The following is a 25,502-nucleotide window of genomic DNA, read 5'->3' as shown; positions in this document are numbered from 1 at the left end:
GCTGATGCACACCTGATCCAGGTGATCATCATGACACACAGGTGTGTCTGAGCAGGTATGGACCGGATCAAAGCAGGACGGGGGTCCCTGAGGACCCGGGTTGGGAAACACTGATTTAGGCACTGGAAATGAACGGACATCTGTCCGTCCCAAAGATACCAGATGTTGATCAGAGGACGAGGGATTACTGCTCATGTCTGCCCAAGTGTCCTTGAGCAAACCAGAGTAACCCAAAGGACTCCCGACTGTCTGTCAGCATTAAACCGTCCGGTTCCACATCAAGATGGACAGAACTGAGGAGAACCCCAACAAACAGAGCAGGAGGTCCAAATGAGAACCGGGTCTGCAGTCTCCTCTCTGGTCCAGGTCCAGTCTATCCAGGAACGAGGATGTTCTGGCTGCAGTCTAATCCCAGCAGATGTTTCTGGGTCTGTCCTGATGGCAGGTGGACCAAAGGAACCAGGTTCTGTATAGACAGAATGAAGCTGAAGGAACCGGGTCCTGAACTTTAAAAAAGAACTGATCTGAATTAAAGTCTGGGTTCTAAAGAACCAGATTTTCTCTCCTCCATAAATAATCTTTAGAGAAAGGAGGATGAGACTAGATAGATAGATAGATAGATAGATAGATAGATAGATAGATAGATAGATAGATAGATAGATAGATAGATAGATAGATAGATAGATAGATAGATAGATAGATAGATAGATAGATAGATAGATAGATAGATAGATAGATAGATAGATAGATAGATAGATAGATAGGAGAAGGTGACGTAGGCGGGTGGTGACGTCAGTCTCTCGGGGTGTGTTTGTTTGTGAGAGGAAGCGGCTGGTCGGTCGGCAATGGGCGGGGCCTGCGCAGACACGCACAGACTGAGGCGCAGACAGCAGAGATCCCGCTGGTGCACGCACACGCACGCGGTGCACGGACGGACGGCAGCTGCGAGGATGGACCCGCCGAGCGGCCGTCGGTAGCGCTCCATTTTCGGGCTCGGAGCTCCAGGATGAGCGTGGCGCTGCAGGATCTCCGGAACGCCGTGAGTACGCGCGCGCGCGCGCACTTCTCTGCGGCGGGCACGTGCGGCAGCCGCAGCCCGCGCGCCCAGGTGTGCTGCCGTGATGCCGGTGAACTGTCAATCACTGCTCACACTCGAGCGCGTGAACTCGTCTCGGGGCTGGAGGAGGGGGGGGGGCCCTCACCGTTGACGTCACTGATCGGTGTTCAGAAACCCAGCAGGTCTGTGGCTTCATCATCATCACCTTCATCCAGACTGCCTCGTGCTCCGGGCAGGAACATCAGCAGGAGAACCCTGGTGTTCTCCGGGATGTCCTCCTGCTGCTCCTCCCAGAACTTCTCCTCAGCTGGAGCTGCTTCCGCCTGCCGCGCGCAGGTTGGACCAGTTAGGGCTGACGGAGGGGGCGTGTCACCTCTGACCAACCGCTGACCTGGTTAGCTCCAGTCTGACTCCTCTCTGTTCACACCGTTTCCCAAACCCAGTTCAGAACCCTGACTGAGGGCCGATCCAGGGAGGTCCAACCGCCGGCTCAAACAGAACCTTCTTACCCAGGACAGCAAACGGTCCCTTCAGTCAGAAACCATAAGGATCACCTGCTGTGGGTGTGGCCTGTGGTCATGTGACCCATCCATAGTTTTTAGCTGATGACATCATCTGTGCTGTTCTAAAAGTGACGGGACAAACGGAACAGATTCATGTTGGACCGCGTCCAGTGGGACGGTTAGGGCTGAAGATGTAACCACCAAAGATCAAAGAACAGCTCACTGAGTGTTGACCCCCCAACGCCAAAGCGATCCGGGCTGCTGGCGCTGTACAACGGACCGCATGGTTGGTGAACTGGCCCGGCTCCTTTTGGTGTTAGCACGGCCTGGCTCTGTTTCTAGATGGTTCCAAAGGCTTGTGTTCCCTCCAGCAGACTTCCCTCTGAGTCTGACGTGGGAACGGCGTGTGGGCGGAGTCATGACTGTGTTCAGGTCAGTCAGATTAACTCAGGAAACAGGTCTAAAGGCGGGGGGGGGGGGGGGGGGGGAACCACCCACCTTCCTTTTTGGAGAATGACCTTAGTGTTTGTTGGACCTCAGGTCAGACGCGACGACCCACTGAATTCAAGAAACTACCCAGGATTCCCTCAGTAGTTAAGAGGGAGGAGCCCAGCGCCAAGCCCCCGTCCAGTAGACGGATGAGGGACATGCAGTGGACCGCCTGAGTCCTTCTGATAGAGGTTGGGTGGGACGTTGCCCACCCCCTGCCGGGTGCAGTGGTGCATCCCGACCAGTTCCGGCTTGGCGAGCCCCGGTCGCCGCGTGCTTTTACGGCGCCCCCTTACCTGGCCCTGAACTTAGGTACCCACTGCCCCCTCTCTCCCGTCTGTGGGAGGGACAGGGACCCCGCTCCCGGTGCAACTGTTAACCGGGGTGCACTAGCGATCTGCGGCAACGTCGGCTACCTGCCGTCCAGTCTTCAAACACGGACGAGGAGTCTGACAGCTGAACAAAATCCCAACCGTGTTTCCTGTGATGACGTATTCATTTATAGAATATAAATACATATATATGTTTATTTCTGCGACGATCACAGATTTTTCTTCTTAAAACTGGACCAAAACAGAGCGTTTCATGGTCATTTTTCCGGATCTGCTAAGCTGTGTCTCATTGTTTACTGACCTCTCCAAGATGGCGTCGCTCTGCTGGCTGGGGTCTGTAGACCTCAGGGGTTCTGTCCGCGTGGCGGTTCTGCTCTTCTGGGTGGATGCACAAACACAGCAGAGCGGTTCTTCTTTCTGGGTCAGAGTTTTGTTCCCATTTTTGTCTTTGAGGAGACATTTTATTTGCTGCAGATCGTCTGCCTGCTGTGATGCGTTCGGGTGCTTTTTGGGAAAATGCAAACTTCTGGTACTGGTGTTCGAACTGTGATTGAAATGTTCTCCTCAGTGTTGATGGCGGGCGTCAATGTCGGCCTCATTTTGGTTGTTTGGCTGAAATTACGAACAATTTAGAAAGTTCGGGGGGGGGGGTCACCGTGGGCCACATCAGCCCAATCAGAGAGTCTGACTCCACTCCCATTGGTTCTGATGTGTTCAGACTCCAAAATGAAGGTTCTGAACCGTCCTCGCAGCAGCCCCACAAACCTGACAGCCATGAGAAACCACGCCCCTTTGATGGAAGCCACGCCCTCTATGTTAAAGTCTAAAGAAAAGGAAACACCTTGTTTTAAAATCAGGAAGATTTTGATTTCAAATTCCTAAACAGAACAGATTAGATCTAAAAATAAAGACTAAATCCAGGAAAAGATTAAAAACAATTTGAACCCGTTTGTGACGGTAAAACGTTCAACTCTTTAATCTGAGGAACTTCAACTTTGTGTGTTTTTGAATGAAAGTCTCTTTTCAAACAAACATCATTGATTAGATGAAGCTCCAAGACGATGATGAAGAGGAGACACGATGAAGAGCATAGGCGTGAAATCAAAAGGTTCTAGTTTCAGTCGTTCATCAATCTGATGTCAGCCTGACGAGTTTCTTCATGAACTGCCCAAGTGTGTGCATGTGTGTGTGTGTGTGGGGGGGGCACTTGTTGGCATGTATGTGTGTGTGTGAGGGGGGGTGCATGTGTGTGTGTAGGAGTGCATGTGTGGGCTGGGCAGAGTTTAGTTTCCTGTCTGCAGCTCTGTGACTTCCTGTCTTAAGACGCCCAGTTTCCATCTGAGCAACAAGACAAACAAGGAGAAGCTGTGAGCAGCCAATCACAGCTTCTCCTTCATTCTGATCCTCACCTTCATCCTCACCTTCATCCTCATCATCATCTTCATCCTCACCTTCATCTTCATCCTCACCTTCATCCTCATCATTACCTTCATCCTCATCCTCATCATCACCTTCATCCTCATCATCACCTTCATCCTCGCCTTCATCCTCACCCTCACCTTCATCCTCCTCATCACCTTCATCCTCCTCATCACTTTCATCCTCATCCTTACCTTCATCCTCATCATCACCTTCATCCTCTTCATCACCTTCATCCTCACCCTCACCTTCATCCTCACCCTCACCTTCATCCTCATCCTCACCTTCATCCTCCTCATCACCTTCATCCTCATCACCACATTAATCCTCACCTTCATCCTCCTCATCACCTTCATCCTCATCATCACCTTCATCCTCCTCCTCACCTTCATCCTCATCTTCATCCTCAACATCGCCTTCATCATCACCTTCATCCTCATCTTCATCCTCATCATTACTTTCATCCTCACCTTCATCCTCATCATCACCTTCATCCTCCTCCTCACCTTCATCCTCATTATCATCCTCAACATCGCCTTCATCATCACCTTCATCCTCACCTTCATCCTCATCATCACCTTCATCCTCACATTCATCCTCCTCATCACCTTCATCCTCATCCTTACCTTCATCCTCATCATCACCTTCATCCTCACCTTCATCCTCACCCTCACCTTCCTCTTCATCTTCATCTTCATCATCACCTTCATCCTCACCTTCATCCTCATCATCACCTTCATCCTCATCCTTACCTTCATCTTCACCTTTATCTTCATCCTCACCTTCATCCTCATCATCACCTTCATCCTCACCTTCATCCTCATCATCATCTTCATCCTCACCTTCATCTTCATCCTCACCTTCATCCTCATCATTACCTTCATCCTCACCTTCATCCTCATCATTACCTTCATCCTCATCCTCATCATCACCTTCATCCTCACCTTCATCCTCATCTTCATTCTCATCATCACCTTCATCCTCACCTTCATCCTCCTCATCACCTTCATCGTCATCCTTACCTTCATCCTCATCATCACCTTCATCCTCACCTTCATCCTCACCCTCACCTTCATCCTCATCCTCACCTGTTCAGACAGCAACGTCTGTCTTTCTGTTCAGCGTTTGTGTTGGAGTTTCCTCTCATCATCTTCATCAGATAATGAAGCTCCTCCTCTCCCACAGTCTCCCTCGCTCATGTGACCTGAAGGTGGCGCTGTGAGGCCTAACAGCGTTTGTTGAGACGTTTGGGTCTCATGATGGCGGCCGTGGTGCAGAGACAGAGCGGTCTGATTGCAGGTTCAGTTTGCTCCCTGACTCCTCCTCGTCCTCATCCTCCTCCTCCTCTTCCTCCTCCTCCTAGCAGACTCTGCGTTCTCAGGTCAGACCATCTATGACCGTCATCTGAAGCAGGAAGAAGCTGTGTTTATCAGTATTTGCCCCGCCCACTTCATCAATCTGCACAAAATTACAGTTCTGTAAATTCCACCCACCTGTCAATCAAAGGATCCCCACCCCCAATGATGCCAAAACTTGAGCTTTAATAAGAAAAATAAAAAACATTGGAAAAAGTGTTTCACAGTGACAGTTGGACAGAACCAGAAACTGAAGAGCTCTGATGGGCAGACGGAAACCATCCCATAATTTAGAAGCAGAGACGGTGAACTCCGGCTGCGGGTCGATCCTTCTGGGACTCTGGAACGTGCTAACGGAACCGCTGAAGGTCCAGGACCCAGTTCTAGCAGATCAGAAGGAATGTCTCAGAACATTTTAGAGAAACTCATCAGGCTTAAGACCTTTGAAGGAGACGTGCTGAGGTCGGACAGAGCTGGACCCAAACAGACAGGTGGTATCAGAACCAAGAACCCAAAGCATTTCTGGTTATTGTGGGAGGTACAGCACCAAAAGGACTGACAGAACCTCCTCTGAGTGTTCAGAGAGCCAACAGACCCGGACTGCTGAGGATCCACGGAACCCACAGCGGTTCCTCAGCAGAACCAAAGGTTTGTTCTGTCGGGAATCTGGTGCCGGGCCAAGATCTTCATGCTCCTCAAAAACCGGATCCTGACGGTTGGAGAACTGCGTCCCACATTGGCGACTCAGTCAGAGGACTGGGATCCAGCAGAACCCGAACCCATCAGTCCGGGATCTCCAGGGCTGCATCGCACCAGAACTCCGGTTCCTCCATCTTCTGAGTGTTGTGAGGTGAGGACTTCTCTGCAGTCGGACTCTGAACAGACTGAAAGTGTTCTGCAGGATCTGGAAACGGGCCAAAGAACCAACAGGATCTGTTCTCCATGTTCCTGGGAGCTGATGGAAACACCACTTAAAGAGAACCATCAGAACCCTTTTAGGTTCTGACTTACCCCCCTCCCCCAGTCATGGACCGTTGAGACCAGCTCGGTTCTGGTTCTAATCAAAGAGGATGTTGTGGAATCTGCTGGAGCTGAAGACGAGGTAGATTTCTGCAATATCTGTCATACTTGCTGCGCCCCCCAGGAGATGCTAGCGCCCCCCCAGGATGAGCTTCAGTGTGGGTCGGCAGGTTACTGTGTTCAGGGCAGCTCCGCGGGGGGGTGGGGGGTGGGAACGGCATGTTCCCCGTGGCTCTGGCTAATTAAAGGCTTTGTTTCCAACAGGAAATGAAACTTCCTGCATGGACAGAGAAAGCACCACAAAGAGTCCCAGAGAAATGCCTGGCTCAACGGCGGGGCAGACGCTGGCTGGTTACTGTTATCGACGTCCGTTTGGTGGTTTTGGTCCTTGGAGGTTTTCACTGAGGAGGAAGAGGAGGCTGGAGGACGTGGGGCGGTCTAACTCCTGGAATGAAGGAGCTTCCTGTTGGTTTGAATCTGTCGGTGATGAAGAGCAGAGGAGACGTGAGAGAAGCTGCTGACCGTCAGACTCTGTCAGCTAAAGCTCTGATTGGCTGCTGCGGTTGCCATAGCAACGGCTCTCCAGTGGCTGACGGTCCTGTGAGTGTGAGACTTTCCTGTGGACAGAGTAGTGCGATCACACCATTGAATTCTGAGGAAAATGTTTGGCCTTTCAGACTCAAAAGAACAAAATAAAAGTTTCTTTTTCATGGTTGAATTCCTGAGGAAAACCGTCCTCCACTGACCATCAACCACAAGTCCATGACAGCGCCCCCTTGTGGCTCAGTTCCAGATCAACCAGCAGTGCGATTGTTGGGCACGTACACGTTTCCGATTCCCTGCTTCTTCTCCAGACAGTTCTGATGTGAGGCACCTGAACCAGGTGTGAGGGGGGGGGGGCTGCAGAGAAGTGGGTTAGCAGAGCTGGAGTCCTGAAGGAACCCGTCCCTCCTGTTGAGGGTCCTCCGGTCCTCAGAGCTCGGTCTCTGACGACCAGAGGGCAGTTGAGTCCAGAGACCAAGTCCAGATCCAGAGCGTCTCCCTGATGAAGCCCACCGGCAGGCGTGATCCAAAAGCAGACGGCGACTCAGGCAGCTCCCATGCCTACCGTTAGCTTGGCCCGTTTGTCTCGTCGCCATGGTAACCACATTCAGGAATGACACGATGAGCAACACAGGGTTTTTCCAGCGTGTGTGGAGGGTTCTGGGCACCTGAGGGATGTTGGGGTCATTCTTCAGGGGGACCCCGGACCCCCTTCACTGTGAAACCAAACAGCTCAGCATCAGAACCAAACAGAACCATGTGGAACCTTTGGGTTCTTTGACCCATTGCCCAAACTAAACTTAAACATCATTCCTTTAAATTAATTTCTTTCAGATAAAAACTGGTTTTAGGGAGTTTTTAATGTAGGATTTAATGCTTTTTTTAGGTTTAGTTGATATCTGAAAAAAGTGTTTTTTAAATCAAACCAAAATAGGAATCAGCGTTTAATGGTTCTGTAAGTGTTTGTTTATTCCTGAAATGACCGTACGGCAGCATCAGCCGGACGTCCCAAGAACTTCTCACACGCTTCACGCCACCCTGACCCCCGCAGAACAATGGTACGGTCCATTTCCATGGTGGTCGTCCCGACCTGTGAGACACACAGCCGCTCCTCTCTACGACCCTCCACGGACCCGGGCGACCCAAACCCCTGCAGAACCCGTATGGGTCAGCACCCATGCAGGGTTTACAGACTGGTTCTGGTTTCCTGGTTCTGGTCGGGCAGAGAGGTTACACTGACTGAAGCGGATCAGAACTGAAAGAAGCTGATTCACTTCAGCTGATTACACACGTGCACGCGCATTCGTCGTGCGCACAGTGACATCACCCTTCACTGGCAGATCGGCACGGACCCCCGTCTCCTGGCAACTGCCCCCCCTCGCCTGTGTGCGTCATTTAATAAGGAGAGCAGGGAGGTCGAGCGACATCAACAAGACTGTGCTGCAGGGAGAGAGAGGAAGGAAACAGAAACTTCCTGCTGGACGCCCCCCCCATGCTCACAGTGAGCGCGCTCAGAACGTCCCTCTGCACCTGCGCTGTCTGCCTCTATCAGCTGATGCAGTACTGGAAGGTGGTCTTTGACCGGACCTGACACATCTACGACACTCAGAACCGTACGGCGCCAGAATCCTCTGAACCGACCATTGAAACCACTGCTGGTGGCGTACCCGGGCCGCGTCACTTTACCCTGACCCAACACGGATCACAACAATCCAACCAGAACACCGAACTCTGGGCTCACAGACCGGCTGTGGTGAACCAGCAGAACAGGCCGAGGAAGAGGCGGAGCTTCAGTTCCTCTGAAATGACCAGCAGAACCGGCGCCATGACTCATGACGGCAGGTTCTTCAGCGGTCCCGACCTACACAGTTCTGCAGGAAATGCGCTTTCTCTGATTTGGATGATGGTGTTCTGATGATGCGGGACGAGTCATGTGACCAAAGGAGTCACGTGTGTGTCTGTCTTGTCAGGGGGGGCTTTAGGGAGAGTGGGAAGGAGCCTGCAGCCCCCCCAGCGAGACCTTGATCTGACATCCGTCTGTCCACAGATGTCCAGCTACAAACGCCAAGCGCTGGAGGAGGAGGAGCTTTCTGACAACCCCGGCGAGGCGGCCTCATCTCCTGACATAGTGGAGGTCAGTGAACGCAGCACACTGGAGGCCCAGGTCAGGGTTCCACTCCTGCAGCCAAACCTTGGGGGGTCTGAGTGATCCGATCGGGGGGGGGGTCACAACAACAAAGAGGAGCAGTGGGGGGGCAGCTTGTTTTGGCAGACAGCATTTGTATGTTGGGGGGGGGGGGTCACTGTAGTTCACTGAGTTTGTGCGTCACAAAGCCCCTCCCTCTCAGAACAGATCCTGGGGGGTTTGGGAAACAACTGCTCGCATAAAGTGAAGGAGGATGGTTTGTATATGATGGAGGGACTTGGTGATGATGGGCTTCTGCATGGTGGGTGGAGCTAACGTCTGCACCTGTTCAGGTGGGCTTCAGGAAGGGCGGAGTGGACTTTCTGGGCAGGAGGACCCAGTTGGAGGTTCTGCTCTCCGTCCTGCTGCTGGCGGCTCTCCTGGCTCTGCTGGTCTGCCTGCTGGTTCTTGGACTTCGCTTCAGCTCAGGTATCTGCATGAGTCCTCCTCTTCCTCCTCCTCTTCTTCCTCCTCCCCTTCTTCCTCCCCTTCCTCCTCTTCCTCCCCTTCCTCCCCTTCCTCCTCTTCCTCCTCTTCCTCCTCTTCTTCCTCTTCTTCCTCTTCCTCTTCTTCCTCCTCCTCTTCCATCTGAATCCTCTCTCTCGTTGGTTTATTCTTTTCCTTTTCTCAGTCGTCTCTCCTTCTTTTCTCATTTCTTTTACTTTCATTCAGTTCTTTTCTTCCGCCTCATCCTTCCATCTCTTGACCAGTTTTCTCCTCCTTTTCTTTCATCTTCTCTCCCCAGCATTTCTTGTTTCTTTTGTTTTCATCTTTCATCTCTTTGTCCTTTTTCTATCATTACTTCTCTTCAAGTCATCTGTGTTTCTTTCATCTTTTTACATATTTCCTGAAGTTTTTCCTTTTGTCTGCTCCTTTGTAGATAGTGGGCGTGGCCTATGCCTTTCGGAGGCGTGTATCACGGTGGCGAGTCAGATAGTGGAAGCGATGGACCGCAGCGTTGACCCCTGCCAGGACTTCTACCAGTTCGCCTGCGGCGGCTGGATGAGGAAGAACCCGCTGCCCGATGGACGCTCCCGCTGGTCCACCTTCAACAGCATCTGGGGGCAGAACCAGGCGCTGCTCAAGCACCTGCTGGGTACAGAGGGTGGAGGCTCATTGGGGTGGAGGCTCATGGGGTGGAGGATCATGATGTGGAGGTTCATGGGGGTGGAGGCTCATGGGGTTGAGGCTCATGGGGTGGAGGTTCATGGGGGTGGAGGCTCATGGGGGTGGAGGCTCATGGGGTTGAGGCTCATGGGGTGGAGGTTCATGGGGGTGGAGGCTCATGGGGTTGAGGCTCATGGGGTGGAGGTTCATGGGGGTGGAGGCTCATGGGGTTGAGGCTCATGGGGTGGAGGTTCATGGGGGTGGAGGCTCATGGGGTTGAGGCTCATGGGGTGGAGGTTCATGGGGGTGGAGGCTCATGGGGGTGGAGGCTCATGGGGTTGAGGCTCATGGGGTGGAGGTTCATGGGGGTGGAGGCTCATGGGGTTGAGGCTCATGGGGTGGAGGTTCATGGGGGTGGAGGCTCATGGGGGGTGGAGGTTCATGGGGGTGGAGGCTCATGGGGTTGAGGCTCATGGGGGTGGAGGCTCATGGGGGTGGAGGCTCATGGGGTGTAGGATCATGATGTGGAGGTTCATGGGGGTGGAGGCTCATGGGGTTGAGGCTCATGGGGTGGAGGTTCATGGGGGTGGAGGCTCATGGGGTTGAGGCTCATGGGGTGGAGGTTCATGGGGGTGGAGGCTCATGGGGGTGGAGGCTCAGGAGGGTGGAGGCTCATGGGGGGTGGAGGCTCAGGAGGGTGGAGGTTCATGGGGGTGGAGGCTCATGGGGTGGAGGTTCATGGGGGTGGAGGTTCATGGGGGGTGGAGGCTCATGGGGTTGAGGCTCATGGGGTGGAGGTTCATGGGGGTGGAGGCTCATGGGGTTGAGGCTCATGGGGTGGAGGTTCATGGGGGTGGAGGCTCATGGGGGTGGAGGCTCATGGGGTTGAGGCTCATGGGGTGGAGGTTCATGGGGGTGGAGGCTCATGGGGTTGAGGCTCATGGGGTGGAGGTTCATGGGGGTGGAGGCTCATGGGGGTGGAGGCTCATGGGGTGTAGGATCATGATGTGGAGGTTCATGGGGGTGGAGGCTCATGGGGTTGAGGCTCATGGGGTGGAGGTTCATGGGGGTGGAGGCTCATGGGGTTGAGGCTCATGGGGTGGAGGTTCATGGGGGTGGAGGCTCATGGGGTGGAGGCTCATGGGGGGTGGAGGCTCAGGAGGGTGGAGGTTCATGGGGGTGGAGGCTCATGGGGTGGAGGTTCATGGGGGTGGAGGTTCATGGGGGGTGGAGGCTCATGGGGGTGGAGGCTCAGGAGGGTGGAGGCTCATGGGGGTGGAGGCTCAGGAGGGTGGAGGTTCATGGGGGTGGAGGCTCATGGGGTGGAGGTTCATGGGGGTGGAGGTTCATGGGGGGTGGAGGCTCATGGGGGTGGAGGCTCAGGAGGGTGGAGGCTCATGGGGGGTGGAGGCTCAGGAGGGTGGAGGTTCATGGGGGTGGAGGCTCATGGGGTGGAGGTTCATGGGGGTGGAGGTTCATGGGGGGTGGAGGCTCATGGGGGTGGAGGCTCATGGGGGTGGAGGTTCATGGGGGGTGGAAGCTCAGTGGCTCCTCCTCATCGTTCCGTTTGTTGGTTCCCTCAGAGAACGGCACTTTCAATGGCAGCAGTGAAGCAGAGAGGAAGACTCAGTCCTACTACCTGTCCTGCCTCAACACCCAGAGAATCGAAGAGCTGGGGGCCCAGCCCCTCATAGACCTCATCACTAAGGTAACCCCCACTATGTGTCTCCATGGCAACTAAATCCCTCCCATCCAGGACCACCGGCTTGATAACGCCAATAACAAACAATGGCTCTGAGGGGAGTCAGAGGAGGAGGTCTGGTCTTCTGATGGTGGATGAAGGTCAGATGGGGTGGTGGGTGGTGGGGGGGCGGCGTTTACACCATTAAGTCAGTTTCTCTGAGTTCTTCAAACCAAAAGGTTTAATATCAGGGACTGAAAAGACAACCAGAAACTAAAATCCAGTTTTTAATCTGAAGTTAAGACTTCAGATTAAAAACTGGATTCATTTCTAATCCTCTACAGCAGGGGTGTCAAACTCTTTTTCACTGAGGGCCACATCAGCATAGTGGCTGTCTTCGAAGGGCCAGGTATAACTTATACATGTAACTAAATGTAATGAATTCATGTTAAATACTGTTAAATAATTCATTATTTATTTATATAACTGTTTTACATGACAATTGCAGTTACATAGAAACATATGTTTGCTTGTTACTCTAGCAAAAATCCTTTTAAATTTGATTCTGTCAGGTTAGGTGATATTGACAGTGTTTAAGTCCAAATGTATAGTTGCCCAATTCGATATTTCAAGTCTGATTCCCCCTAGATATGAATAGATACACACCATTTTTTTATTTTTATTTTAAGAAATCAAAAGCTTTTATGCTCTCGTGGGCCACATAAAAGGACATGGAGGGCCACATTTGGCCCCCGGGCCTTGAGTTTGAGTGTCTTGAGGGGGGGGTCACGGTTTTGCAGCATTTCCTGTCTGTGCTGGAACCCTGCTCTGAAGGGGAGCTACAGTCACATGACCACTGGAAGTAGATGACTTGAGCTGCCACACAGGTGTGGAGGGTTTATGCGGTGGTCTGAACAGACCAGGTGATGGTCACGGGAACTTCCACACGTTACAACAACACCCTCTAAACGGGTTAACCTGCTGAAACTTGCTGTGTTCTGTGTTGGTTCTGAACACCTGAACTACTTTCAGATCGGCGGCTGGAACATGACCGGGCCCTGGGACAAAGACAACTTCATGGAGGTTCTGAAGGTGGTCTCGGGTCCGTACAGAGCTCAGCCCTTCTTCAGCGTGGGAGTCAGCGCTGATCCCAAAAACTCCAACAGCAATGTTGTACAGGTGAGGCTGAAGAAGGTGACGTCAGGTTCTGAGCTGAAGAAGACAAACGTGAGAATTTGGTCAAAGATGAAAAGGTTTCCAAATCTTCTCCAGGCCTTTAGGCTCCTCCCTACTCTCTGATGCTCCGCCCCACTTCAACTGGTTTGTGCAGCAGACACCATCCTTTGGTCACATCCATCTGTCCCTCCCTCCTCCCTCCATCCAGAATGGAGGGAGGAGGGAGGGATGGATCTACATCAGAGTATCAAAGTGTTCTTTTCAAATCAGAACCACATTGGTTGGTTTTAAGGGTTTTCTTTGAGGTCATCCAACAGGAAGCTTTGAAGAAATCATGTTTACAGACCTTCAGCTTCCAGGTGAAGGTTTGACTCACCAATCTCCTCCACAGGTGGATCAGTCAGGACTCTTCCTGCCATCAAGAGACTATTACCTTAACAAGACGGCCAATGAGAAGGTGAGAATCCCTGAGGAGGAAGTTCTCAGATAAAACCACCTGACGGAACCCAAACGCAGGTTCCAATGAAGAGGTCTGGTAGGACAGTTTGTTGGAGCCAAACCTTTGGTTTAGACTGAAAGGGATGGACGTCAGAGTGATGTCATCACATTATGGCAGTTGTCTGACACCCGTTGACGGTGAGGCTGGTCCGGTTTCAGGTGCTTGCAGCGTACCTGGACTACATGGTGGAGCTGGGGATGCTGCTGGGGGGTGAGAAGAGCTCCACCCTGGTTCAGATGCAGCAGATTCTGGAGTTTGAGACGGCTCTGGCCAACATCACGGTACCACAGGACCAGCGAAGGGACGAGGAGAAGATCTACCACAAAGTCACCATCGCAGAGCTACAGGTGAGAGCAACAGCAAGCTTCAAACTCTCCTGCTGTCCAGAAAGATTTTATGTCTTTAGCCAAAGCTAAACCTTTCCTGAGCCGCAGTTACAGAAACAGCCGTCCGCGCCGTGATCACCTTTAGCAAAGAACCGCTCTTGTTGGGGGCTGCCCAGCTGCTCTAGATGGTTTTTTGGGGGGCCGCTCTGGTTGGTTCTGTGATGCACAGGAATTATCTGACTGAGGTTTCTCCTTTGTTTTTGTTTCACATTAATGATGGACAGAAACGACAGCAAAAACATGTTTGTGTGTTATTCTTGTGTGTTTGTGTGTGTGTCTTTGTCAAACCTCTGCTGCAGCTCTGCGTCCTTCAGGGCTGCAGATGCTTTAGGGGTTACCATGGCAACTGTTGCTATGAGTCTGCATTTCTGTTGGCGGGGGGGTTAGATAACAGGTCATTACATAAACATGGAGGCTGATGCGAACACGGAGCTCAGACTCTGCTGGGTTGAAGCTGTTGCTGTGGCGCAGTCTAAATTTCTACCATGAGAAATGGGACAAAAATATTCACCACATTTTGAGAGAGAAAAAACAGGAATGAAACATAAATCTGTGTCAATAAAGCTTTTTGTCAAAAAAGTGAAGTAATTCTTTCATCTCATTTCAGCATCCCCCACCTTCCTGTCCTCTTTTTTCCTGGTGTCTCCAACCTCAGCATCCTTTCACCATCATCATCATCACTGTTCTTCCTCTCATCTGCGTTGCTGCACTGATCTCCAGAACATCCACCATCTGTTTCCATTTCAGTTCCAGTTTTCTTTATGTTGCAAATATTATATCACAGTCGTCTTAACGAGCTTCGTTAACCGTATAAAACATATAATTAGTTGTATAATACAGGTATTGGATAAGCTAAACCAAACCTGGCATCCCTGCCGAAGACCCTCCTCTCTGTAAGGAACAAACAGCAGAAATCTCAGGGATGTCCACTTATGGTGGATGACAACAATAGAAAAACAATATTAATACGATATAGTATGAATCTCAGCGGGGGGATCAGGCCGCCCGGTTTCTGAAACCATCTTCCCTCATGGAGAAATGGATGTCATGAAAACGTGTTCCACTGATGGATCCAGTGATCCATCCTGGTCCCAACAGAAGCTCAGCATCTTCTTCTCTGCCTCAGAGTCTCTGGCTGCTCTCTCCTCAGTCTGCTGCACCTTTCCTTTGCTCTCACCTGGACCTTCCTCCACCTGCTGCTTGAACCTCCTCCTCCTCTGCTCCCTGGAGCCTCCCTGTTCCTCTGGAGTTGCTCTCATTCACGCACAGATTCTCTGTTTTTGTCTTTTTCCTGCAGGTTTTTAGACTAAAATAGCCCGTTTCCACGTGAAGTTAAAGACATGCACGCCAGAGCGCCCCTGCCGCCACGTCAACTTTCTGCTCTAATCACAGTCACAGAGTGTGTGGGGGAGGGGACCAACCCACAGCTACTGGGGGGGGCAGGTAGAGAGGAAAAGCAGGTAGAGGGGCGGAGCTTCACTACATACACAGACGGCTGCTTCCTAATAAATAAACCAGCAGTTTTCATTCCTAAAATAACACACATTAGTGGGCTTAATGGATTATCTAAGAAATGAAAAACATCATCAGAGTGAGTTTGTTTACCTGCTCTTGACTCTGAGTGTTACTTAAGGTTATGGTTAGTGGATAAAAATCAAAGTTTAGAAAGAAAAGAGAACAACCCTCCACAGACAAAGGTATGCAGGCGGGGTCTGAAATGACCCCCTAGGCACCAAATGGAACTGTTTGAGGAGTCAAATCTTTAGGACCATCTGCCATAAACGTTTGCACCTAGTTAGGGTTAGTCTGTTCATCAGCCTATTGGTGGATTTTATTCCCGCCCTTCTGCCGTTCAGAAGCAACGTTCAGTCTTTTTCTGTCTATTCAGTTAAATGTGATCCATTCTTAGTTTCCACTGATGTCTGATCATGAAGCCAACGGAAATGAGCAAATATTCATAAGTTATGTCTGTGCTGCGTTCAGGTCCAGAAAAATGCTGGGAAAATGTTGGGTTGGGGTTAGGCTGTCGCTCAACAAAACGTTTCCTGAATGTCAAAGCATCATCATCAGCCTTTTTTTGGATGGAGATGAGCGGAGCAGCTCTCCTCCAAACCTGCAGCTCTTTAGCATCTCTGATCTCTTTAGGTGCCCTCAGATCTGATCTGCTGTAAGCGTCTTCCTGGTAGCAGCAAAGACTCATGGGTACTGTCATAACAGATTGCCCTGTCTCGCCGTAGGCGCTGGCTCCAGCTGTGGACTGGCTGGAGTTCCTGACGTCTTCCTTGTCTCCACTGGAGCTGAACGACACCGAGCCGGTGGTCCTGTACGCCCGAGAGTACCTGCAGCAGGTGTCCGAGCTCATTAACAAGACGGACCGCAGGTCAGACGCCGCTACGAGTGATGGCCCATGCTACACACCACACAGATAAAGCATTGGATACCAAGTACTGATCCCGAGATCTGGTCATTTCTTACTGGTGATTTGGTTCTCAAACACATTCTTTGTCATCCTGACACAAACACTGTTCTGGAAACAACTTTAATGTACAAAGTTCAAACCAATCTTTCTAAAATCATCTGCTGTCTTTTTAATGAGGGTTTTAGCACAAAACACTGTAGTTACTCACCAGAAATAATTACAAATGACACATTTCAGTTTGCATTTATTAATTAGTAATTGAGACTTTAATAGAGTAGTTGATACTTAAATTGGTGCAGAGTTATCTGTATTTCAGGAGCTTATGGATGCTCCCATCACGGCCCCCCACACCCCAAAACCCAACAGAAGCAGGATTCTCTTATCGTTGAAATGTTTACGGTCAAACCACCTTCAGTTAAACCTCTAGTAGATCACAGCTCCCGACTATTTCCCCTCATTGGACTGACCAACATGAAGAGGTTCTGCTTTACGGGCTTCCTAAAATAGCTGAAATCTGAGTGATGATGTTTAAGGCGGGAAAACTCCCCAATAGTCACTTTATCCACTTTTCAACAATTTCAAACTTTTCTGTTGAAACTCTGAAAGTTTGAACCCTCAGAGAGAAACAGGTCCAGGATTCTAGAAAGAAAACAACAAGCTGATCCAAGATTTCTGTAGATTTACCAAACAGAAGACATTCTGTACAGGAGACGCGGCACGGAGGAGATTGATTGACAAGGTCAACAGCCAATCAGAACACAGAACAGCTGAACCCGCAGGAATAAAAGAATAAAGCAAACTTGCACTAAAAGAGAGATAGACTGGCCTCATTTTGAAACCTCAGAGTTCTGACCCGGTTCTTTCCCAGCCTGCTGAACAACTACATGATGTGGACCCTGGTTCAGAAGAGCGTGGCCACTCTGGATCAGCGCTTCGAGAACGCTCAGGACAGACTGCTGGAGAGCCTCTACGGAACCAAGAAGGTACTGTTTCACAGCAGCTGGTTCTGAAGACCAGCCTGATGGTTCTGATGGCCTGCTTCTGGCGGCTTTGTGACTGGGTCTCTGGTTGTTCCTGGTGTGCCGCTGCAGTCCTGCACCCCCCGCTGGCAGACCTGTATCGGGAACACCGACGACACGCTGGGCTTCGCTCTGGGGGCGCTCTTCGTCAAGGCGACCTTTGACAAGCTCAGCAAGGAGATCGTAAGCCGGCGGTCTGCTGCCACGGCAGGAAAGTTCTGGTTCCTCCTGTTCACCTGGCTCTCCCTGACAGGCTGAAGAGATGATCAACGAGATCCGGTCAGCCTTCAAACAAGCCCTGGACCGGCTCAGCTGGATGGACGAGCAGACGAGGAAGGCGGCGAAGGAGAAGGTTTGAGAAGCGTTCCTGCGTGTCAGCCATGCAGCACATTGGGGCTCTGAAACCCCATCTTCTGTCTGCAGGCCGACTCCATCTACGACATGATTGGCTTCCCAGAGTTCATCCTGGACCCCAAAGAGCTGGACGACGTCTACGACGGGGTGAGTGAGGCTGGCAGACGTCGCACTCTGCTGCCCCCTGCTGTCCAGCAGCAGCATCTCAGGCTCCGCTCTGTTTCAGTACGAGGTTTCGGACGACAGCTTCTTCCAGAACATGCTCAACTTCTACAACTTCTCAGCGCGAGTGATGGCCGACCAGCTGAGGAAGACTCCCAACAAAGACCAGTAATGCTGACGTGCACGGACACCACATGCACACACAGTCCCAGAAAAGTGCTGATGCTCTGAAACGTAGAGGTGTCTGAAGGAAAGGGGAGAACCTGGAAGGCAAAGCAGGGTTCTCACGGTTCTCTGAGGAGAACCTGTTCTGTGAATCCGTCAGACCTGTCTGGGGGTTCTAGCAGACTAGAAGGAGCTCCATGGAACCCTCTTTGAGGCCGCTCAGTTAGGGGGGTGACGATGACCTCATCACTGCATCACCGCGGTGATGAGGTCATCACGGTGCGGTTCTGATGCGGTTCTGCATTTGGTGCGTGATTGGAACTCTAATCAACACACTAAACACATTCATCTTTGCTGATGATTTACTTTGTCTGCTAGTCCTGTGTTCAGACTTCAAGGGTTTGTGGGGGAAACCTACGCTGCACACCCTCCCTCTACTCACACACACACATCCTCATTCTGCAACAGAAGTTTCCATCTGGCGAGGAAATACGACAAATTTACGGCGTTCTAATTATTCGTTTCCATCACAAGCTGCGTGCGTTCTTGAGACACGGCCGCCCGCCGGGGGATTTTGTGTTGGGGGGGGTATTACTGTTCTCCTTCACTCTGTAACACCAAACATGAATGTGCGCTGTTATATTTAGATGAATATCACTACATGTTTTGTTTGGGAACTATTTTTTGCAGCGTAACGTTACGTTCCTGTATAAACAGAGGCGGAGCCTCCTGCCCCGCGTTCTTCATGGGTGTCAGGCTCACGGCTACCAGAAAGGTGACAAAGTGTCTGCAGTCTGTTTATTACTTTAATATATATAATATTCTGAGAAGATGTCTGTACCAGAGAGCACAGGTGAAGCCTCACATGCAGCTAGAGAATCAACACGCACCCCCAACACACGCATGTGCGCTCCTTCCTCCTACACACGCAGCGCACTGACACACACATGACACTGATTGCCTGGGTCAGATGTGCTCAGAACCTGGATGTAGAGAACCTGGTCTCTGGCTCTATCCCACGATAAATCCACCATCAAACTTTAAGTTTCCTGCAGCCACAGAAACTGCCGTTTGGGCTACGGGTGTTCCTGGGTTCTGCTCAGACCCAGACTGGTACAAACCAACTTGGGATGTGAGGATGAGCGGAGGCCTTAGCTGAAGATTTTCCTCTGAATTAAGGTTGATGCCAAAATGATCAACCGTAATCAGAAACCCCCAAACCCAGAAAGGTCTGGATCTGTAATCAAAGTCCCGGGACGTGGAGACGGGACTCAGTGCTGCTGGGGGGGGTTTGGCCTGAGGTTTGTGACGCCCATTGATGGCTGGAAGCCCAGAAGGTTTGGATGGTTTAAACCTGATACTGAATGACCCTTCCTCGTCTCCTTCTCTCCTCTCCTCCTGCAGGTGGAGTATGACTCCTCCCACCGTTAATGCCTACTACATGCCCACTAAGAACGGCATCGTCTTCCCTGCAGGGATCCTTCAAGCCCCCTTCTACGCCCACGACCACCCCAAGTCTGTTCACCTCCACATCCCTGCTCTGTGCTCCTTCTTTCTCTCTTTTTGTCTCTCACTTTAAGAGTTCGCTCCTGAACAAGTACAACTGTTATGTGAAGAAACAGGTTCACTGAAAACCAAAAACGGGCTTTTCTGTGAAAATCTGCCGTCAGTAAATAAAGAAATAACAAAACAAGTGATAAAACGTCAGGAGAACATCAGTTGATCTTCCCCCAAAACACGAGGATCATTTTCTCTTTTAGGTCCTTTATTGAAATACTTGGAAGAATTATTGACATATCTCAGGACTTTTGTCACTTTTTCACATTTTCCTACTTTTGTGCACATCAAGGCTGACAGAGGGATCATCATATGCAGTCAAAACACACATGTGATGCGTAGTCATCTGCATATTTTTAGAACATGCCTTGCAGGTTCTGAAAGCGGGCGACCATCAAATGCGTCTCGTTTGTTTCATTTGTGGTAAGAAAAACCTGAAGGACTTTCCGCTGAACAAACATTAGTTTTTATTGATTTGAAATTATTTCAAATCAATGATATAGAAATAATACACAACAACAATACAATCATCAGTTATACGTTCATACAATGACGAATTAGGACATTTAAAAATATTAATAAATATTGCTTAAAGGGAGTGGAAGGAAGCGAACTTCTACCGTAACCATTTCATTAAATGATTTATCATCATCCGGTTCATAACTTTATCAGAATGAATTAAGAATCATAAAGTATCAATAAAGCAAATGAAAAAGAGGAATTACTTAAAATATTATGTAAAAAAGAACTTTTAGAAATCAACATGGCAAATGCAGATCAGTTATTCAAAATATATGCAGATTATGTTACTTAGAAAAGTCATGTATATGATTAATAAAAATAATACTATATCAGTAAAATAAACATTAAACTGCTTCAAAAAATGTTCATAGCAAAATTTGATCAAAAGTTAAAATATGTGCAAAATTATGTTTCATTAGGAAAAATCATGAATCAATTTTTCAATTTTTGGAGCAAGTGAAGTAATATCAATAAAAATCAATCAATTTAACCATGTCCAATAATTGATTAAACCTTTATTTTATTATTTTCTATTCTTTTTTATAATAAGGAAATGCTGTAAAGTCAAAATAAAAACGGGTCCATAAACATGAACAAAGCTCCTCTGACCATAGACGGATTAGAAACCAACTTTTCCTTTCAGCTTCATCTGATTCACGGTAGCTTCTTCACTTTTATGGACATTTGGTAGAAAAGCCAAACTGAGATTGGGCTCAAAAACAACCGTTTTCCTGAAGCTGCTGCTCTGATGGAAACCACAAATCCTGAACTGGATGTGGATCTCATCAGATTTGTCTAAACCATCTTTTTAATGGAAACAGTTCTAGTTTGTTCTCCAGATGGTTCTAACTTCACGTTAGTTGAGGACGCTCTGCGACTTCTGCTTGTTGACTTTTCTTGGTTGCTCAAAGCTCCTCCTCTTTGGACTCTCCTCTGGTTTTTAGTGTAACCCTTCTATCCATGTTTGTGCCATCAGGGCCTTGAACTTTGGCGGCATCGGGGTGGTGATGGGTCACGAGCTGACGCACGCCTTTGACGATCAGGGTGAGTCTGTGCTGCCTCCTGAACATCCTGGCCGATAGCGCCCCCTGCTGGTGTCAGTCATGTCTCAGCTCTTTGGTTACCAGAACCGCTGCTGTTACCAGGTAGTGCTGGTGGACTGAGAGGTCCTTAAGGTCACAACACTGACAGATCTGAGGACCGGAGCGAGCCACTGCCACAAGCTACAACCTAGCTACACAAGCTAACAGCGTAGCGTCCAAACAGTTTTATCCCTGACATTGAAAATGTGACTTTATTCTGCTCAAACTGTCTTGTTAGTTTGAAACCAAAGAGCATCGGTGTTCTGCGGGTTCCCCTAGTTTAGGGGCGAGAGCACCACGAGTCTGTTACGTTTCCTAAAAGCAGATTGTTGGGTCTCTGAAGACCTTCTGAGCGTTTATCTGTTCGTCCTTGTAAAGCACCGAAGACGTTTGCGTCTTTCAGGCCGCGAGTACGACAAAGAGGGTAACCTGAGGCCGTGGTGGCAGAACTCCTCTGTGGAGGCATTTCGAGTGAGAACGGAGTGCATGATGGAGCAGTACAACCGCTACACCGTCAACGGAGAACACGTCAACGGAAAGCAGACTCTCGGGGAAAACATCGCAGACAACGGGGGCCTTAAAGCAGCGTACCATGTTAGTGTCATGTCATCAGGCGTGCAGTAAGTACACACTGTTATCAAGACTCACCTGTTTTCACCTTCAGGCCTACCAGTCATGGATCCAAAGAAATGGACAGGAGAAAAGACTTCCTGCTGTCAATCTGACCAACGACCAGCTCTTCTTCGTGGGATTTGCTCAGGTGAGAAAACTGGTGTCCCTCAGAGATCCAGTTTATTTTTTATGAGGATTATTTTATAGATGCTAGAGTTTGATTCCTTGAACTGGAGCTGCAAAGACACTGACCTTGTTGGGACGTCTCTTCTGTGTTCGTCAATAAAAACAAACGGTGAAGATGTGGACGACTTGTCCGTCATCTGAAAGCTTAGGGGCTCAGCGGTGTAAACGCAGAGTTCCTTTCCTAGAGAACATCAGCTTGGAAAAGCAGAATGACCAAGACAGAGTAGAGGTCAGGTATGGCATATACCTTCTCTCTGGGTAGCGGGCCAGGTACGGCCGCTCAGTCGCCCTGCATGGATGTGCGTTTGGATGGGTGAGTGGGACAGCGAAGCGCTTTGAAGCAGTAAAAACCCGCCGTTTACCGTCTTTACACTCCACATTTTGACGTTGGTTTGTCTTCACAGCTTCAGATCAACACTGAGCAGCAACACCAATGTACAAAGTGTGAATCGGTCTTCCAGATGAAGTCATTTATCTCCCTGAAAACAGACAAACACGACCCTTTTGCCGACTTCCTCGGGCTTTGTCCCTCCTCAGGTGTGGTGCTCTGTCCGGACCCCAGAGAGCGCTCACGAAGGCCTGATGACTGACCCGCACAGTCCGCCCAGATACAGAGTCATCGGCACGTTGGCCAACTCTCCAGACTTCAGCCGCCACTTCGGCTGTCCGGAGGGCACGCCCATGAACTCAGGAAAGCCCTGTGAGGTCTGGTAGATGCACAGAGGGCGGGGTCCGGGGGTCAAGCCGACGGGTCTGGGTCATCTCATTACTGGAGGCGGTGTCTCGGACCTTCAGCCAGCCCCTCTTCCTTTCTGGACACCAAGAAGACTCCTCGAACTGATGAAGATGATGAAGACGACGTTGAAACCCGCTTTATTGCTGATTGATATTGATGAGCGTCAGTTCAGGTGTGTCTGTTTGGGGGGGGGGGCTGATAACGACATCACTGTGATGAGCTCATGCCACCTCACCTGTGACATATGTGAAGCAGGTGTTCACTGACTGGCTGGTAGGCGCAGAGGAATCAAACTCACAAACACTAAGAAATGAAGTCTGGAGGACTTTCTGAATGGATAATTGAATTGGTTTAATCAGAATGTTAGTTTTTTTCACTTTGAAACCATCTTTTCTTCTCATTCATCCTATTGATGCCCATTTGAAACCAGCGAAAAAGAGAAATGATGGATTCCAATGAAAATGCTGATTCTGCAGAGATATTTTTAGAATTACTGACAGCCCGTTAGCTTGTCTTTGAGACCTTTAAAACTGTTTATTGGGTTTTTGGATCATTCTTTCTGCGTAACAAGTGAACCGTTATGAAGCAGGAAGTAATAAGATAAGATATTCCTTTATTAGTCCCACGATGGGGAAATGTCCAGCAGTACAGGAACAGAGAGCAATATATATAATGTTCCAGCCGGTCCAGTAAACAGAAACCAAACTGACCCCACGGGACGCTAACAGTGCAGCGTGTGACCCTGAAACGGAGTTATGATGCCTTGAAGCCCCAAAATCTACCGGATGTTTTGCTGCTGATCTTTAGTATTTCACAGCTGCAGATTTTCCATGAAAGCAGCAGAAGTCTAACCCAACGCCAGCCGCCGACACCTTCAGCCAAAGTCAAACTGATCAGGACACATTTAGGAGCCGAGACGATCATGGGACCACGAAGCAGAGATGTTAGGAATGTCAGGAGAGAGAAGAGGTTTAAATGTCTTTCTAATCTGTGTTAAGGCAATCAGAAACCATTCAGTCCAGCTTGTGCAGAAGCGTTAACCAGCTGCTGGAACACCAGTCCAAGAAGATGTGATGCATTCAGGGGCCTCAGGATGAAGATCCCTCTGTTCTGTTGCTGTGCGTGTGTATTTGGTGTGTTTGTGCGCTTCGCCTCTCGATGACATCACTGTTTGGTATCATGCAGCTTCCGTGTCCTTTGTCCAGAAGAGCTGCTTCCTGCCAAAGACGTGTGTGTGCGTGCACGTGTGTGTGTGTGTTGTGGTCTGCTGAAGGTTTCTATATGTGAGGGCGTCGTGCATCGTACAGACGTTGGCCCAACCCTCCCTGTGATTGGTGGATTGTAAGAGCTGGGTTTCGTTCAGGTACCTGCAGGTGTTCGGTCTCCCAGCGGTCCCTGAATGCTTCAGCAAACCCTCTGTGGTTCGATGTAAAATCAGTCCTGACATGGACAGATGAAGGGGTGCAAATGTACCGGGTCCTTTTCTGTGTAAAGTAGACAAAGGCAGAACCGAGTGGTGTCAAATAAATGCAGCGTGCTAGAACTCTCTATCCTGAAGGGGGCGCCGATTCTCCAGCAGTGCAGCCTCAGAGCTGTGAGGATGTCATGGAGGTTTCATCATTTTCAGTTTGCTGTTAAAAATCTTGATGCAGAAAAATAATAAACAGTGAAGCCGCTGAACCTTCGTCTTCTGTTCTGTTTAATTCCATTCAGTTTGATTTCTATAGTATTAAAACAACAGTCGTCTCAATGGGCTTCAAACTGGTAGTTGTACAGTAAACATAAAATCCTAACGATCATGAAGTCATACATTATGTCAGACAGCCAGGACTCCTTGGAAAAGAGATTCTTAATCTCAATGGGACAATTCCTGGGTAAATAAAGGTTAAATCAAATAAAAATGATCAGATACGGTTGTGTTTTTCACGTACTAGAACCTAAGAAGTCAATTAACAATACAGACACTGTGAACTTCATTGAGCTAATGAAGTCATACAATTCAATAGGTAAAGGTTAAGCTAAACTAGCTAAACAGACTAAACTTAGGCTCTTAGACCCTCCTTCTCGTTAAGGAGTTGATGAAAACTGGGTTTTTCAAAGGTTTTTGTGGCATTTTTCTGATGATGGAGGACATAAATGTAGAAAATTAGGATTAACTGTTTGGACCAAACCAAAGAACTCAGTCCGTCTGCAGATGAACATTGGTGTGAACACAGACTGTCCACGAACCGAAGGCAGGAGGTGCTGCAGCTCCGTGTGTTTGGAGAGCACAACGGCCACAATGTGAATCTGAAGAACCACAAAGACGTTCAGAGTTCTGCACCCACCACTTGGTCTTCTTCATCTTCCTCACCATCAGAGTCATCCTCACGTCCCCCCCCTGTGCTGTCGGGCTGGACTCTGTCATGCTGTGACTCTGCAGTCGTGGGTGGATGTTACCACGAAGAACATAAGAGGGGAAGATGTTCCATGAAGATGGATCAGATAGAAAACATCGTAACCAGTTTGTTTGAAGTGTTTTTGAGGGTTGAGGAGTCTAGGACAGTGGTCCCCAAATCCAGGCCTGGGGGGGCCGCTGTCCCACACAGGAGCAGGTACGTATCAAGAAGGTAAGTATTCACTGTAGAAAACATCATTTTTATGTTTTTATTGAATGTTTATTTGAACATCTATGAACATTTCTGTAAACGTGCCAGTGTTAGCTACAATGTTAGTTTTTAACCTTAGTCCCGGGCAAGTCTTAGACGTAACCCTAACCCATTTCAGCTTCATATGTTCCCTTATTGGAGCAGGTGCAACACATGAAGGATTGTCTGGATTGTACATTTTAAAGTAACTATTTTAAAGTATTTATCATTTTCAGAATTCCAAAGATTGTAGGTTTCCAAGACAGAGCAGTGGTGGTGGGAAACTGGTTTCTTGGTAAATCTTTCCAA

General features: G+C 49.5%; 1 protein-coding gene across 1 annotated transcript; it reads left to right on the top strand.

Annotated features, from left to right (window-relative positions):
* Nucleotides 1–1,006: 1,006 nt before the first annotated feature.
* On the top strand, nucleotides 1,007–24,246 carry LOC101164289 (endothelin-converting enzyme 2). Its single transcript, XM_023962018.1, has 19 exons — nucleotides 1,007–1,039; nucleotides 8,766–8,852; nucleotides 9,197–9,332; nucleotides 9,784–9,999; nucleotides 11,594–11,718; nucleotides 12,724–12,870; nucleotides 13,259–13,324; nucleotides 13,525–13,713; nucleotides 15,990–16,132; nucleotides 17,040–17,154; nucleotides 17,263–17,373; nucleotides 17,444–17,542; nucleotides 17,614–17,691; nucleotides 17,771–17,874; nucleotides 19,276–19,386; nucleotides 20,927–20,994; nucleotides 21,436–21,626; nucleotides 21,697–21,792; nucleotides 22,368–24,246. Exons 1-19 carry the CDS (start codon nucleotides 1,007–1,009, stop codon nucleotides 22,542–22,544), a joined length of 2,292 nt encoding a protein of 763 aa, XP_023817786.1. The 3' UTR covers nucleotides 22,545–24,246.
* The last annotated feature ends 1,256 nt before the right edge of the window (nucleotides 24,247–25,502 follow it).

Source organism: Oryzias latipes, chromosome 13, assembly GCF_002234675.1.
Source record: "Oryzias latipes chromosome 13, ASM223467v1".
Classification (NCBI taxonomy): domain Eukaryota; kingdom Metazoa; phylum Chordata; class Actinopteri; order Beloniformes; family Adrianichthyidae; genus Oryzias; species Oryzias latipes.
Note: the sequence above shows the minus strand (reverse complement) of the source record. Positions and strands in the feature narration are given on the sequence as shown.

Bases quoted from the DNA above. Each gene is read 5' to 3' on its own strand.
- LOC101164289 (XM_023962018.1), top strand. From the start codon at position 1,007: ATGAGCGTGGCGCTGCAGGATCTCCGGAACGCC. The intron at 17,155-17,262 runs GTACTGTTTCAC...GTGCCGCTGCAG, and splicing joins GCCTCTACGGAACCAAGAAG to TCCTGCACCCCCCGCTGGCA. The intron at 17,543-17,613 runs GTTTGAGAAGCG...TTCTGTCTGCAG, and splicing joins GGAAGGCGGCGAAGGAGAAG to GCCGACTCCATCTACGACAT.